This window comes from Bombyx mandarina, chromosome 04 (genome assembly GCF_030267445.1).
Source record: "Bombyx mandarina strain Sakado chromosome 04, ASM3026744v2".
Classification (NCBI taxonomy): domain Eukaryota; kingdom Metazoa; phylum Arthropoda; class Insecta; order Lepidoptera; family Bombycidae; genus Bombyx; species Bombyx mandarina.
Genome location: NC_143211.1, coordinates 8,204,684 through 8,222,356, shown reverse-complemented (window position 1 = coordinate 8,222,356; position 17,673 = coordinate 8,204,684). Strand labels below are relative to the sequence as shown.

General features: G+C 31.6%; 1 protein-coding gene across 4 annotated transcripts; it reads right to left on the bottom strand.

Annotated features, from left to right (window-relative positions):
* Nucleotides 1–148: 148 nt before the first annotated feature.
* Rab14 (RAS oncogene family member Rab14) lies at nt 149–17,376 on the bottom strand. Of its 4 annotated transcripts, none has more exons than XM_089740286.1 (6): nt 17,354–17,376; nt 15,170–15,244; nt 13,421–13,535; nt 12,440–12,620; nt 11,364–11,546; nt 149–6,708 (listed from the first exon to the last, which is right to left on the bottom strand). In XM_089740286.1, the coding sequence occupies exons 3-6, from the start codon at nt 13,524–13,526 to the stop codon at nt 6,537–6,539; spliced, it is 642 nt and encodes a 213-aa protein (XP_089596412.1). In that variant the 5' UTR covers nt 13,527–13,535; nt 15,170–15,244; nt 17,354–17,376; the 3' UTR covers nt 149–6,536. The 4 variants fall into 4 exon arrangements, with proteins under 4 accessions (XP_089596412.1, XP_028040886.1, XP_028040885.1 ...); XM_028185085.2 differs by lacking the exon at nt 17,354–17,376 and adding an exon at nt 15,676–15,793; XM_028185084.2 differs by lacking the exon at nt 17,354–17,376 and adding an exon at nt 15,547–15,769.
* Nucleotides 17,377–17,673: the final 297 nt, after the last annotated feature.

Below are 17,673 nucleotides of genomic sequence, written 5' to 3'. Positions count from 1 at the left end.
GAAAGGTTTATACGACACAAAATGCCAAATAGTAAATTAAATTATCAATCACATTTGGGATGATTTCTAAAACTCAATTCTCAATGTTTTAATTCTTACTATTCATATGTTTTTCAAGTCAATTGTTTTAATGCTATTAAAATAATAATTTAACTGTACAAACATTTATTGAAACAAATAATTATTATCTAAAATAAATATGTGTTTAGTTTTTGTTTATTGTGATAAATACTCATAATTAAATATTTTATTTCGCTTAAAACGATAATACATTATTGCGGTGAGGGGCCAATTTTAATTAAAAACAAATGGGGAAAAATAAATGGATAACAATCATTCTTTTTTGTAAATGTCAATAACTATGTATAACGTGGTGCTAACAAAAAATTCATATTTACATTTGTTATACAATAAATTTTTTATCCAGTAATAAAGTGCGTTATTATTCATAAAATTAAATATAAGCCATTAATAAAACCATCACCAAATAGTCTGCCCGATAATGAATAAAGCAAGTTACACAGAATGATTTTGTATTACAAGATTAATGAAAAAAAATTTCGAAATATCCGAGTAACTTATGTTTTTTACCACATGGTGTCTTGTTTAGATTTTTAACTTATTGATATGTCTAATTTAACAGATATACTTAAATATTAAGACATTTTACAACCCATATATTTGGATAAATAGTGTTCTTTTGATTTCCCACTCATTACTGTTACATAGACAGAATCCAATGGAAAATGTTAGAAGTAAACCCATGTCACCAGTCTTGCTGAAACTGTAACACATAATAATATAGAGTGAATATAAGAGATAATTATGTATGTTTGACCAGGCAGTTCAAAAATTATTCGATGTTGGTAATGATTGTCGCTGTGGTAATTCTCCAAATTTTTTTTTTAATAAAAATAAGCTAATTTTCATAGGATATTTTAATAATGAATACGGCCTGCGGTATCTAGATAAAAAACGCGAAGCGGCTACTACCGCAAGCAATAAAGGGGTGGAATTGCAAAAACTTTTTGATCAATTGATCTAACGACACTTAATTTATTCTAAGTATTTTATTTTGAACAAGAACATTTTACTTCAAATTATAATTGAAGGAGGAAGGGGATATGATACAATTTGTTAATTTTGAGAAAACGGGCAACAACAAACTTTTGGTACTTGTAGTTTCTTCGTACATAACTCCTTCATCACATGCAATTTCTGAAAATAGCCTTTAAACCCGGAGTTTTGTCTAATATGTTTTATGGGCACATAACACCTTCATTCGATGTAAAAATTCAATATCTCAAAAATGATACTGAACCCCTTCATCCACTCGTGTCTTCAATTACTGAAGGATTGTAATTTTGCTATAACCCTAGTATAATCCGGCATCGACAAACATCATAGACGTTTCAACTATAGGGAATGTAAAAATATGGTAATCGACTGAAAGTAGCGTTTATGACAAAGGTAGACTTGACATATTGTTATGTCATTATCATAAATTACAATGTACCGACGAAATACTGATCTGATTATTTGCAGATCTGAATATCTAAACTAAATTATTAATTAAGGTATCATTTAATTAGCTATGACTAATTATTCATACTATTTTCTACTAAAATACCTACATACGCCTCTTTATCAAATGAACTATTGTCCTACCGTTTAATGTAGACGCTTTTTTGTGATAGCTACAATAACTTTTATCTTAAACTAATTTTTAGCAGCCTAAATTCATAGCTAATCCAAGATGAAATCACATTAATATACTTTTTACTGTAACCAAGATGTAATGATGTATGATAAACTAATGTTTCTCTTGTTCATAATAAAAAAAACTTATCGGAAGCAAAAACCGACATCAGATAAAACGTCACAAGTCTATCGAACTTTCGATAAAATTATTTATTCATAATGGTTTTCAAAGCCTCTGCCTTGCAATTCCGCTATAGTGCGTAACACCCATATTACGTAGAAAATAAAACCGTATCGGTTCTTGAAATCGGGGTTATACCGATTTTATACACTCCCACGTTATCGATCCACAATTTTGTCCCATATTTTATAACGCATAAAAATCGCTCGGTTGGTTTAGTTTCATATAATTCACGCGTTGCTCGCGCCCCCGCCGCCCACCACTTACCTTACACACTGCTTTCCAACACCATCCGCACAGAACAGGCTTGTGGAAAGGAAATTAAATAATGACTATCACATAGATTTAAAATGTGTTATAATAATTTATTATGACTATAAAACATGTCAAATATATCTTTTATAAATGATAATCCATCACGCGAAGTAGATAAGCACAACTATTCAGTATATTCATAAATTTTGCTTCCTGTTCTTGGAAATAAGTATTATTTAAATGCTTGTAACATTAACGCCTCAGTAACGAACATCCGACAAATATAACTCAAATTAAATGATTACACTTCAAATGTTATCTTTAAATAAACTAAGGTTGAGATTTTCCTGACACACGATCATAAATGACAACAGAAGAGGATGCGAAACCAAGATAGGTACTCATACAAAAGTGAGGCGTCGTAATTATAAAACATGTCATTCAAAACTGAAATGGTAGGCGGCAACGCTCGCAGTAGTAGAAAACTTGAACTCTCTTGGGTCGTGGGTAGTTCAACGAAAGAACTGCGATAACGTGGTCATCTAAAACATTTTACATTTCAACAAGAACGATATAATAATATGGGTTCTTAGTCTGCGGGCACGAAACTTGCGACGGTCTAACGATGGCGGGGTGGCGCGACGGCGATGTATACAAAAGCATTGCACAGTATAGCGACGGGCACGAAACGAGCGAAGGCGGAGCGGGGCGATCGAGTGATGTACGGGCGACGGTGGAGCGACGGCGACGCGGAAGCGACGAGAACAAACTACTTAGTTTGATTTCGTCGCTTGCGCGGGTACACGGTGTTGTATTGAATTATTATATTAGTAATGGAAATGATAATGAGGAATTTATATCTTGTATTTATCAAAACCTGCTCTATAGGATAGTAAAAACGTATACCATAAAAACAAAAAGGTTGTATTGAAGTGTTGGGAAGAAAGAAAATGTCATTTTGGGATTATTCTATACCTTCTTGTATAGTTGTACAATGTCATTGAATGACACCTTGGCTCGTAATAAAGCGTAGAAAATTCTCACAAATTGCGTCTTCGTTGATTTATTGGATGAAACACCATCTCTAGGTAATAATAATTCCCTAATTATGAGACTAGGTTCCAATAATTCTCTTCGATTTAAACTCATATTTCGCACAACACTGCTCGAGCGCGACTGCCCGCCATCTTGTTTCATGTCCACGCGAGATATCGTTGCCTGACCGCCTCGCGTCGCGTCGCCCCGCTGCCGCCATCGCTCAGCCATCGCAAGTTTCGTGCCCGTAGACTTAATCGCAATCAAAACTGTTTCTTTAACCATAAAATAACTCATTAAAGAAACAGTTACCCAATTCCCCGGCTATCATCAACATACCAGTGCATGCCATTAAAGGGCAGTATTTCATTAATATGCGTTATAGTGTGAGGTAGCACTAAACCTTATAGACCACCATCAAAAACGGTCTCATTAGCAACGCTATGTCCATCCAAATAGCTAGAGATCCACTGCAATCTTAGGGAATAGGTAGTACGGTAAGTTCGATGAAAGTTTCGACAAAAGCTTACATAAACGTAGAATACAATGTTTCTAGGTAGGTAATCTAAAGGGAACACGGGAAAAACAAACTTACAAAAAAAGTCCTGGATGCATTAAAACACGTATCGATAATTTCACAAAATGGCGCACATGACGTGGCAATACTAATTAAGGATAATTTTATTGTAGATTTCTTTACTCTTAACATCAAAGCGCTTAACCCACTAAAATATGTCCATATTTGTTAGGGCGATGTTTTTTTTTGTGAAGTTTCATAGTCACCATATGATAATTTTGCATTCTCCTCCATTACTATTTTAAGCATAAGAAAACTTCAATGAATTTCTATTGTACGGATATTAGCACAAGTTCGGTGTATTTAAAATTATTAAATTTCATTTATTGATTAATTACTAAGTACATCCTTAATTTCACAAGTTGAATTTTACATATTAGATATAAATGACAATACTTATTAGGTAGGTAAAGAACGTGTAAGACGGAGGTTATATGTAGTCTGGCATCAGTTTAGTCCCTGATTGGTAACAGATTTTTTATGTGACGTGTGAATTGGTGGATTTTTATATTTTTTGTCGATCAACACCATTTTAAAAAAAATTTAAATGTATACTTCATTGTTGCCGTAGTCACTGATTAGCGTCATGGTCAGTGGAACCGTCAGAACCGAAGAAAGATTGCATAATAAGTTAAGAAACATTGGCTGTACTCTGGGAAAAAGGGCACTAGCAATCTATACTAATATATAAATCTACAGTGGTTTTTACGGATGTTCCGTTATAACTACTGAACCATGCATCCGATTAACTTGAAACTTGGTATCCATGTAGAAAATACATGTACTTAATGGATATGCTAATATTTATATGAGTGTTGGACTCCCTGCATCAGTTGCGGGGGCGTTAATGATGAGAATCTTTGTGGGGGTGAGAAATAATAATGTTAATTTTAAATGTCCAACGAAGCGGACGGGTACAGCTAGTATTCTAATATAATTACAATAATCATAACTGTAGATTGGATGATCTGATAATGTATTAACATTTATTTGTAGGTCACAAAAACGACTAAATACGAAGTAAACGACGCTATAAAAATACTTAATACATAATATTTCTTGTAGATAAAGTTGATATTAGAGCAACACACGCTTTATTTCTTGTTAAAATCCATAATGCATGTTATACAGAGTTCACGTGTGGGCTGATGATCAATATAGCCGTCGTTTGGAGTCGTCGTGGCCTAAAGGATAAGACGTCCGGTGCATTCGTGTCGAGCGATACAACGGTGTTCGAATCCCGCAGGTGGACACCAATTTTTCTATTGAAATACGTACTTAACAAATGTTCACGACTGACTTCCACAGTGAAGGAATAACATTGTGTAATAAAAATCAAACCCACAAAATTATAATTTGCGTCATGACTGGTGGTAGAACCTCTTGTGAGTCCGCACGGGTAGGTACCACCACTACCGTTCCTGCCGTGAAGCCGTTACCGTTGTAGACGTTTATGGGCTCCGGTAACCACTTAACACCAGGTTGGCTGTGAGCTCGTCTACCCATCTATGCAATAAATGAATAAAAATCCGATCGTGTAATATTCTCCTTCCTCATTCACATTCCTTCTTCCTCGGGTACCACTTTTACCATAATCAAGATCACAGACTTAACTGATACCAGATTTCACGTGTTATCTAAGGGAACTTTGTCAAATTGGAAACTATAACTGTTTCAGTTATATATTTATATAAAAGAAATATTTCGACATAAACGGAAACAATGTTTAATTGCTACGCGTCATAATGTTTCAATTATAATTAGGGATAATTACTCGAAAGGTTCCCTTACCCCCGTTATATTAAAAACATTTATTAGAATATTTTTTACGTAACTTATTCGATAGTAAAAATTAAATGGTCAATACCATTTCAAAGGTATATTTTTTTTAGAATATAACAATAATAGATTTTTATCAACCTAAATACACGACAGTGACAATGCAACATTTAATAAATTCTTCTTAAATCATAAATAAATACGTGTAGACAAGAAGAAATCTATGTTCACTAAGAATTTAATTTATATACTCAAATTAGTTCTTAACGAAAACAGAACCAAGACTTTATTAAGAATGCACACACGTTTTGATATTTTCGATAATATTTACAGTGGGAACTCCCACTAAACCATAACAATTGGTTTATTGTGGAATAATTTTCGCCATGTTTACAACAGTTGACACTTTTTTTTTTAAATCAATAAAGTGGTGTGTGCTTTTTCTGAATGACATATAGTGGTACATATATTGTTACTTGAACGTTTTAAATTATTTTTTCTATATGTTTTTCTACCTTCTTGAGTATAAACAATTCATTATTTATAAATAATATTAATTTCATTTTAGGTTTGGAAACTTACAACGCTGCGCTTATATATTACTTCAAACATACATGATATTATGGAATGTACACTAATATAATATTTTCTAGGAAATACAGATAAAATATGCCTCGAAATTAGGTATTTTGATAAATATCAGGTGTAAGTTAAGTCATTGTTGCATTGCAAATAATGTACAATTGCAGTTTTTTTTTGTAGAGTTTTTTCATTTGCCGACACAATTACGCCGCAGCGTAATATATGCAGGTACAGACTCCACATCTATTTTAGCATTGATGTACTTATCGTCTAGGTGTAAATGAACAAATGGTCTTTGAACAAATATTTGAGAACATTTACGGTAGCTTAATTACATTGATGTCGCGATCATATTTCATAGGTATTCCGTTGTGAACAAAACAATGTTAAAATAGCTCACGGTGCAAGCGTGATGATGGTCGTCAGTTAGCACGCGCAGTTGTCGCGCGAGGAGGGCGGCGCGGCGAGCGGGCGGCCCGGGGACGCGGGCTTGTGCTGTACACCCGACTCCGCCGCGTTCAAGTCCAGCCGGCCATCTTGTATGCTCTGGTATATTTTTTTGGCGGTCTCCAAAAATGCTTCCTCGACATTCTGCCCTCTGAAATCCGACATTAATACAACGATTAACGGAGAACAAACAGCAAAAATGAGGTCGAAATCTCAGTAGCATTGCATGATGACTGATGATTAAAACTGTACAATAATATTATGTTTTGGGAAGTTATTAATTAATCACTTTTTTGTAGTGAACATTCCAATAAAAAAAAATCCAACGTTGAATTAAATCTTAAAATTTTTCATTCGTTCGCTTCAATTCTTATCTAATATATAAAATTCTCGTGTCACAGTTTTCGTTGCCATACTCCTCCGAAACGGCTTGACCGATTTTGATGAAATTTTTTGTGCTTATCCGGTATCTATGAGAATCGGCCAACATCTATTTTTCATCCCCCTAAATGTTAGGGGTAGTCCACCCCTAAATTTTTTTATTTATTTTTTAGACAACATTTTTAATTTCTATTTTTTTATGATACAACATACAAAAATACATACAATCCTCAATTTTCACCTTTCTACGATCAACCCTTATTTTTTATTTGCTAATTAAAAACTTTAATTTTTTTTGCGAGATTTTTGTTTTTATTTTGTCATGACGTAGAATAAAAAAAATCATATTACTCTGAAATTTTCACCCCTCTACGATCAACCCCTATTTTTTTTTGTTAATTATAAACTTTAATTTTTTTGGCAAGATTTTCATTTTTATTTTTATTTTGTCATGAATTAAAATAAAAAGTCTGATGTTACTCTCAATTTTTCATCCCTCTATGATCAACCCCTATTTTTTGTTAATTATAAACATTAATTTTTTTGGCAAGTTTTTTATTTAGTTTTATCATGACTTAAAATAAAAAAAATCATATTACTCTCAATTTTCACTCTTATACGATCAACCCCTATTTTTCCATCCGCAATAAGGTTGCAAGATGGCAATCAAATATTATAATTGTAGTACGATAAATTCTTATTCAGAGTTTATAATTTCAAGTTCCTTTAATTATGATTTTTTTTAAATTGAATTTGATCTCCCGCGCTCGCCGGTCGACTACTGATCAACTATCAATCGATCAGCTATCCCCACCAGGTGTCACCACTGATCCAGCAAACATCACGTAGTAGAGGTGAATGAAGTTAGCCCCTCAAAAAAAATTTTTTTTCCTATTTTATACTTATTTTCTATTAATTCGTTTGTTCATCATTTGTTCATGATTGTTCACTGTTAATAATTGTTTGTTCTGCATTTATTTATTTAAAAAAAATATTTAAAAATATACCTACAAGTTAGCCCCTCTAATGCAATTTTTAATATTTTTTCATCCTTAATGACTCGTAAATATTCATTTTCGATTGTTCTTATACAAAACACGTTTGTTCTCCTTCGAAATTACTCGTTTTTTGTTTAATTTACTATTTTTATTAGTTGAATAAATGTATACAAAATATGTGTACTGCGCATGCGTCAACTATAATGCCTAAACTTTATACGCGGTTTTAATCGTGAAAAAAAAACAAATATAAATCCTGAAGGAGCAATTAATTGGTATACAGTTTAATTAAAAAAATAAAAAAATTAATAAATGAAATAATGTGCATTGGCGTTAAGTTAGACCAAATACATTTTTTCCATCCTCTTACCTATCGTATTAAAATGTTATTTTACTAATGTTAGGAATATAATTTCGACTGTGTAAAAAAGTTATTATAATGTATACCTATATTATCTCTTGAAAGATAAATAATGAATATATTTACTTATTTGTTTATATTACCTATGTGAACTCCCTATCTTTTTTATCCCTTCATAACGATAAGTAGGAGGATGGAAAAAATGTATTTGGTCTAACTTAACGCCAATGCACATTATTTCATTTATTTATTTTTTAATTTTTTTAATTAAACAGTATACCAATTAAATGCTCCTACAGGATTTATATTTGTTTTTTTTTTCACGATTAAAACCGCGTAGAAAGTTTAGGCATTATAGTTGACGCATGCGCAGTACACATATTTTGCATACATTTATTCAAATAATAAAAATAGTAAATTAAACAAAAAACGAGTAATTTCGAAAGAGAACAAACGTGTTTTATATAAGAACAATCGAAAATGAATATTTACGAGTCATTAAGGATGAAAAAATATTAAAAATTGCATTAGAGGGGCTAACTTGTAGGTATATTTTTAAATTTTTTTTTTAAATAAATAAATGCAGAACAAACAATTATTAACAGTGAACAATCATGAACAAATGATGAACAAACGAATTAATAGAAAAATAAGTATAAAAAAGGGAAAATAAAATTTTTTGAGGGGCTAACTTCATTCACCTACGTAGTAGGGATGGGGACGAAGCCGGTCTCCTGTCTTACTTACTCACTATACATCATAGATTATACACTTAATATATTTGAGAGCTATACAATACTATACATTTTTCAGCCATGTTTTGTTGGTTTTATTTGTGTATCAATAGTATGTTCAGTAGGTCTGAGAATCGGCTACTATCTATTTTTCATACCCCTAAGTGAAAAGGGTTGTCCACCCCAAACATTTATTTTTTATTTTAATTTTTTGGATATTTTTTTTTGTTTATAATGAGGTATTATGTGGTTAAATGAGTGAGGTTTTTATTTCTACAGTAGAATTTCCCTAGAAATCTTATTTAAGGCAACACAACGTTTGCCGGGTCAGCTAGTATCTTATAAATTTGTGTTATTTAATACAAATACAATATTATATATATCTACTAGACCCTTTGATGAATATGTGAGAATATATTATTATGCCTATTCTAAAGTATTTTTATGGTAAGCTTAGAAATTGAAAATAATTTGGCATTTAAGTTAACCCTTTTCTGCCTGTTTCTGTAATTTTAGACATTGTTCCTGTTTCTGTAATTTTAGACATTGGTGTCGTACTGACCAAAATTTATTTGCGTTGAAAGAGAAATGAGTGCCGTACCGGTCCGTCAGGTTCATTAGATAAAACGTAAACTAAGACATGGTAGAATAAAGTATCGCATTAGTATGATTCCTTGCTTTGGTGTCAGAACAGTAGACATACGAACCGAAGCTGAAGCCACCCAACCTATTTTACAGCTTCGGTTCGTATATTCTCATATACGACCGCAAAGTGTAAATATACATTAGTGGTCAAAGAATTAGAAACATTTCTTATGAATAAAGAAAGCATAACTTTAACGTAAATATGTTCGTAAAAAATATACACATTCATTAATTAATAATCATGCAATAATATAGCGACTCAAATAAAAAACTAATTAAATGCATAAAATATGTATAAAACATATCTTACTTTTAATTATAAAACGAGTCTTACACATGTAGGAGTTCATTTTCTGTTACTGGCCTTTTGGACGCCTAATCAGAAACATCTTAAAAAAAGCATCCATAGCTCGTTCTTTTTTTTTAATTGGAGAATAACATTTCTTTCTTGGCTTATTTTATTATTTTGGCGGCAATTCAAAATTCAATCTGAGTTTTATTTTGTTCAAAATCGATAAAAATAACAGTTGTGACGCGTCAACTAGGCAAAACCAGATTAAAAATGAAGTTTTTTCGCCTGATGACCCGAGAAACATCTCGTCAAGACTGATACGCCGAAGGTTAGTGGAAGCTAAATTGTTTGGAAGAACCTCTCGAAAGGTACCGCTTCTTACCAAGCAACACCGAGAGAATCGATGATTATTCCCTAAAAAATATGTTAATTGGACGATACGAGAATGGAAAAAAGTGTTATTTTCAGATGAAACAAAAATAAATATGGTAAATTCCGATGGAAAGCGCTATGTTAGACGTCCTGTAAATAATGCTTTTAATTATAAATAAACAAGTAATATAGTCAAGCACGGTGGCGGCAACATTAAAGTTTGGGTGTGTTTTCGGATGTGGAGTTGGACCCGTTCGGAAGATTGAAGGTACAATAGATCAATGGCAATACCAAAATATCTTAGAGCACACAATGATTCCCTACTCGGCCGAGCTTTTGCTTGTAATTTGGATCTTTCAGCGTGTCCATGGCCCTCAACACACGGCCAATAGCGTCACATGTTTCCTTAGCGAACAGCGTACCTATATCCGTTTTAGACTGGCCAGCAAATAGTCCGGATTTAAACCCGATAGAAAATCTTTCTTATATTGTTAAAAGAAAGTCTCAAACAACCGTAACACCAGTCAAAACGAACTATATGAAGCATTTGTTGAAGCATGGAATTCAATCCCCTTAGTAAAATGTATGAAATTGTATAATCGATGCCACGTCGTTGCAGTGCTGTTATTAAAAATAAGGGATACGCCACTAAATATTAATTACACCTATAATTATTTAAAAAAAGGCTGTGGATAGTATCTATTTCGTAAATAACAATACTAATTACTAATACTTAAAAAATTATTGTTTTTTTTAATAAATGATAAATCGTTGAACATATTGTTGTCCTATTTATTGTTTAACTTCCAAATAAAAACGATTGCAGTGAAGTATCTTACATAATGTCAAGGACTGTTGTCTGTTGTTGAATGTGTTTCTAATTATACAACCATCACTGAATGTGTAACCAGTAAAATAAGAATTTATACTTAAATGTGGTGGATACAAGATCTTTTCAGAAATTATAGGTGATTATTACTATATCTTTATGTATCTTATGTATTTAACTTATCTTAAACTTACGTTTTAGCACTTGCTTCAACAAACATCAAGCCATTTTCATCAGCAAATTGTTTAGCTTCCTCATAAGTAACATCTCTTTGGGCATCTAAATCGGATTTATTGCCAATTAAAAATATCACAGTGCTAGGATTAGTCAGATTACGAGTATCTGTCAGCCAGCTGCTAAGGTGATTATATGTGGATCTGAAATTAAAGCATTTTCTCAAATTTTTGTAAACATTTTGCACAATTATTGATGAAGTCAGCTAATAGATTTGGAGAATGACATCTATTATTAACATTCGTAATTAAGTAAACATGCAGCGAAAATGAATTACGTATCTATACTATTATTATAAAGCTGAAGAGTTTGTTTGTTTGAACGCGCTAATCTCAGGAACTACTGGTCCGATTTGAAAAATTCTTTCAGTGTTAGATAGCACGTTTATCGAGGAAGGCAAACGAAGCACCATTAAAGAATGTTTCAAAATCTGGGTTTTTTTTCCCTTTTGAGAGCTTCCACTGCGTGCGCTGCAGAAACGGTTAAAGTTTCGCTAAAATAATGTATGAGAGAATTGTTCCCCTTTAAAAGATCTAAAAAAAGGTCCGCGACAGCATGTTTATATGTTAAGGTTGGCTCTCTATAACGTTTTTTATGCTAACCAAATTTGTCTAAAATAAAGCATTATTTGTGAATGCGTTTTTATAAAGATACAAGACACCCTCAAAAAACACCTCAATCCTTGAAATAAATTAAAAGCATAGATTACGCACGTTAGAATATTTCTAAATAAAAATTTATAGTATTATCTAATATATAAAATTCTCGTGTCACGGGATGCGTGATTGAACTCCTCCGAAACGGCTTGACCGATTTTCGTGAATCTTAGCGTCCATATCGGCCAGGTTTGAGAATCAAACAACATCTATTTTTCATCCCCCTAAATGTTAAGGGTCCACCCCTAAATTTTTATTTTTATTTTTTAGCTTCTACGTAAACGAAGAGGCGGGTAAAATTTAGCGTTATGCCAAACTAACTATTCCACCCGGACGAAGTCGCGGGCAAAAGCTAGTATATTTATAAAGAGTTGGAATACCTTCTTGTTATGTCATAAACCATAAGAGCTCCAGCTGCACCTCTGTAGTAAGATCGAGTGACAGCACGAAACCTTTCTTGTCCAGCTGTGTCCCAAATCTGTAGCTTGATTTTTTGTCCAGCAACTTCGATTATACGCGTTCCAAACTCAACACCAATAGTGTGAGGACAATCAGCCATGACTGTAAACAGGTACGTAGTAAATATTATAACACTTTTTCATACCAAAATAAATGCATAATCTGATGTTTGACTATGTTGGGTCATAGCATTACCACAAAGGAAATTCGTTTGTGTTTTTCATAAATGTGTTATAAAATAAGTTAGTTAAGTGAGAAACATGGGTTAACTATTATTCTATTGTGATAAAAAAATCTGCTAAAAATAATAGTTTGTTGTGTTCATAGACTTTTTTTTATTGCCCGTATAGGCAGACGAGCATTCGGCCCACGTGATGGTGAGTGGTTACCGTCGCCCATGGACTTCAGCAATGCCAAAGGCAGAGCCAAGCTGCTGCCTAAAATTACTATAATAAATGAATAGCATCATAAATGATGCGTTAATTATTGATAAATTTATAAATTTACATAAGCATATTATTGCTATCCTGGTTATTCCTCTCAATAAGTAGTCATATTTTCCAGTTTTGCAAGATGTACTAGATGTTCTACAATATAAATGAGAATTTTAATTTTTGAATAATGATGGATAGTGCTTCATGTATTGTAATGTCTATAGATTCCTGTAATAATAACATAGGGTAGGCTGCTACAATATAATACTGTGAAGACCTCAAGTGAACAACTCATCCATCCATCTCAATAATATGAAAAAATGATTGGGTATTTTAACCCTTTGAGGTTCAGAGTCCACAAGTATTAGACATATAGTTTAGAATTACGTTAGTCTTGGGACCAAGGGCTAAAGTGCAGGAAAACATGTTATACAATTAACAAATGCAATGGTGCAAGTAAATACTAACATTTTTTATCAGTGAATTGATGCAAGAGGCATGATTTACCAACTCCCATATCTCCAATTATAATATACTTAAATATGTATGAGTAGTTATAGGGTCCTGAAGTCATCTTGAATAACTGAAACAAAATATTTGTATAGATTGACTTTTGTATTTGATAGGTTTTTTTAAATTCCAAATTAACTATTCTTAATCCTTAACTGAGTCTTGTATCATTTAGGACTAATATTTTTCTCATTGAACCTCTGCATTCTAAAATTGTAATGAATAGTTTCCAGAGCTGATATGGGAATAATATAGTACATAAACATGTACAATAAACAATGGTTAGACTACTTTTATTTGAAGAATATAAAAAAACCGTGCATCTGGTGAATAGCAGTATTATTGTGTCAGTTGATCTATAATTCTGTAATAAATTACCAAAATCCATATTAATTTTAAATTTTTTAATTTTATATTATTTAATTATTTTTATTTTTATTGTCTTTAAAAACATATTTTTGAAATATTCTACTTTTGAGGTCTGTTTCACCAATGCATGTACTTCAGTATCACCTTTGGTTTGTTTAGTAGTAATTGCCTTAGGCCTTTAAATCCACCCCTACCAACGAGTGTGTTATATGTGTGTAGTTATAATAAACATAAACAGTAAATTATTTTTGAAGCTGCTTTTTACTTTAATAAATGCTGAAACTTAAATTTAGTTTTAGTTTAATTTAGTGAGTTATTTTATATTTTCGTTTTTTTATTAAAATAATATTCAAATAACTGGTATTGATATGTTAATTTTATGTCATTCCAAAACAGCTTTGGAAACACTTTTAAAAAAAAAATACTGAAAAAAAAAATTTAACAAATTCTAAGTTCATTTTATTTTCAATCTTCTGTATTATTTTGTTATCTGGGAATATCAACCGTCCACATAGGGCTCAAAGGACCATAGCAATTGCTTTGTAGTAATTGCCTTCTAATAGAGCTAAAGAGCTATAGGATATAATAATAGTACTCTGATAAAAGAACACAGACAATTAACTTGAACAGTAATAACAAATATTCAATTTAAAATAATTATTATGAGACCTTATTTAATGTTGATATAATGTTGATGAATGTTGATATAAACCTTTAAAGTTGATATAATATGATGTATTATACTCAATTTGGAAAACCATTTTAAACATGTACTAAGTGGGTATTAAATTTAATCTAAAACTGTTGATTCAAAAATTAATTCCAATTTCCTTAGTCATGGAGAGATGAGATTGTACTATTTTAGGTCACAAAGTCAATTGTTGTATTATGATTTCAAATATCTTAATTTAAATGGTTGAGTTTAACAATGAGATCCATTGTCTTACAATGACAGTGTAATTGCAATCAACAAACAGATAGAGCTAAAAAATAAATTACCATACCTACAAGGTCTAAAACAAATAATATCTATTTTACTAATAGGCAAACAGACCACACAGTTATTATTTTTGACATTTACATGTTTTTACACATATATGTAATTTGGAAAAGCAGTAGAATAATGTAGCTCATTTTTAATTCATATCACAGTATAGTTGCTAATATTATGATGCACTTGGTCAAGTGAATACTCTCATCAACAACATTAAAATTTAGTACAGGTTTTTGTTGAATGATCTCTGATATCAAAATCAAGCTTAACATTTTCAGATAGCAAAGTTTTGATTTTTTTTGGATTAAAATTTAATTTGAATACATAATGTTTTCAATACTCACCAGTTAGTATTTTTCACAAAATGTTAATTGTAGGTGTAGACTATTGTTGCTAATGAATATATTCTAGCTTCGGATCTGCAATATTTTTCACATTTTAACAATCAAATCAAATCATATCATAAGTCGGCATAGTTTAAAAATCACATCAATGCAAAAATAATTGTTTTATACAGTGTATGTGTCACAAAGAAAAAGAATTGAGTCGTAAATAAATGTACGTCTATCACAGAACAAGCAATGAAATCGATGTGAAAAGTACAGGTATGAGTCACTCACTACATTGGGGATAAATCTTTTTGTAATTGAAATTATTCCTTTCTGATATGAACTCCATAATTGTATTTAATAATCTTCGAACGGAATGTAACGATACCTACCTACTAATAGTATAATTTAATTGTGGTGTTGAAATTTGCAAGTGAAACAATGTCGTGCTGTCTAATTTTTGTTGCATAAAATATAATTTATCGAGATATTAGGATATTAAAACAAACGAGTTATCTTACGCAGCAATTTGAATTTCTAGTTTATGATGGCTTCAATAATAAAGTCATTTAACTTCCAGCTGAATATAAACTGCAGTTGTTATTATGAGTACCATGACATGGGGTAAATTGGGATTCTGGGGTAAATTGGGACAAACCTGCGGAAGATTCTCAAAGTACTTGTAGCACGGAATGTACCTAATTTTCTTTAAGGTAATATTTATCAATGTATAGAAGAAAAACCAAGTTAACTATGGAAGTACTAAACATGAGTTAAGTTGGTCCCAAAAATTCGTCAAATTAAATTTAAAATAGTGGTTGAAAAGTGTGTTTTAAAACAGCTTAAAGAACTTTTAAAAAAAGTAATATTATCGTTGTTTTTTCAATAAGATCACAGTTTATATAAGTTTTTAATACACCTGGAAATACCACAACAAACGGTAAGTTGCAATATTCTTATTTTAAATACAATATTTCGACAAAATAAAAAATGTATATTTTTTCCTTTCTTTTTGGGGAAAATTGGGACGTATGTAGGGTAATTGGGAACGAGACTGGAAAAATTAGGGACGAGAAAACACAAACTTGGAACGCCAAAAGACAAAATAGGGATGGCTTGTTAGGGTTGTCACTGATATCTTATAATAGATTTTTTAGCTTATACTATCACTTAATTGCGTGATGTAAAGAAGGTTAATGTGTTTATCAGTTAGTTTATGTAAGTATTATAGGTAAAAGAAAAGTATATATATAATTACTTTTTTTTCGCGACATTTACCTTGTAATATCTGCCCGGTCGTATGTTCTTTATAGCAATAAAAAAAATTAAAAGTTAAAAGAACTCAAACGAATCAAAACTTTTATTATTTCAGAATCTATTCACGCATCGAATCATGATTTTGTTAACATTCACAACGAACACACACAAATAAAAACAGGCCTCAGATTTTAAATGTAACATTAATTAAAAATCCGAGATATCCAATTATGAGTGAGTGAATTAATTGAGTTTAGTTATTTCGCTTAGAAAGAATTTCTTTTATTTTTGTTATTATTGGCAGTAATCAGATAAAGCTGTTTTTTTATCTTATTCACCTGATATCTTACTCTTGCTCAAAGATTATTTTGAAAATGTTGATTAAATAAAATTGTATTATTGCATTTTCAGTCCTTTTGTTTTCTATTTTTTATTCTATTTTATGATTTTGTTTCAGAGTTGTGATTTTTAAGGAAAAAAAAATTCACGTCACATCGCTTCGGAATAGAAACCAGCTTAATTTACACTATGTTGTGTATTGTGCTTAAATTATGGATTGTATTCATCATTTCGGTCCATATAAATTATTATATGGCACCTACCTATATATCGCAGTACTGCGAGTTGACAACCCTTACAAATATCCCAATTTAACCCTCAACCGTGTCAATTTACCCCGGACGCTGGGTAAATTGGGACGGCCATTATTTTACCGATTATTTCTTTAAAATGAATAATTAAAATAATGTAACGGTTTTTATCACCTAGGTACGTTCAAGACTCAACTTATTTCTTTGGTTGAGCAGTGACTATTTAATTGGAACTATTTTAAAATTCAATCTGAAGGTCGATTTTGTCCCTATTTACCCCATTGTACGGTAGTACCCACCAAGTATATTAAGTGTATAATCTATGGTACCCACTGAAGTAGGTAGTACCTACCTACTAGAGATGTGCAGCACCTGAGTGAGTGATATAAAAGATACATATCACTTACACCGATAAAATGTATCACTAACACACAATCCCTGTTTTCCAATTACTGTTTTCCAATTACGCGAGAGCATTACTTTTGAGAGTGCTCGATTGTGCGAAGCGTTGCTGTAATTGAAACATTTAATGTTGAGCAATTCAACAGAAAATTGACAAGTGTTTTTTCTTTAAGTTGGCATTGATCGAAAATTTGTTTATATTATCGTTGAGCATTATGCCGCATAATGTGCTCTTGTACTGTAATTGGAAAACAGGGACTAGCTCTGAAT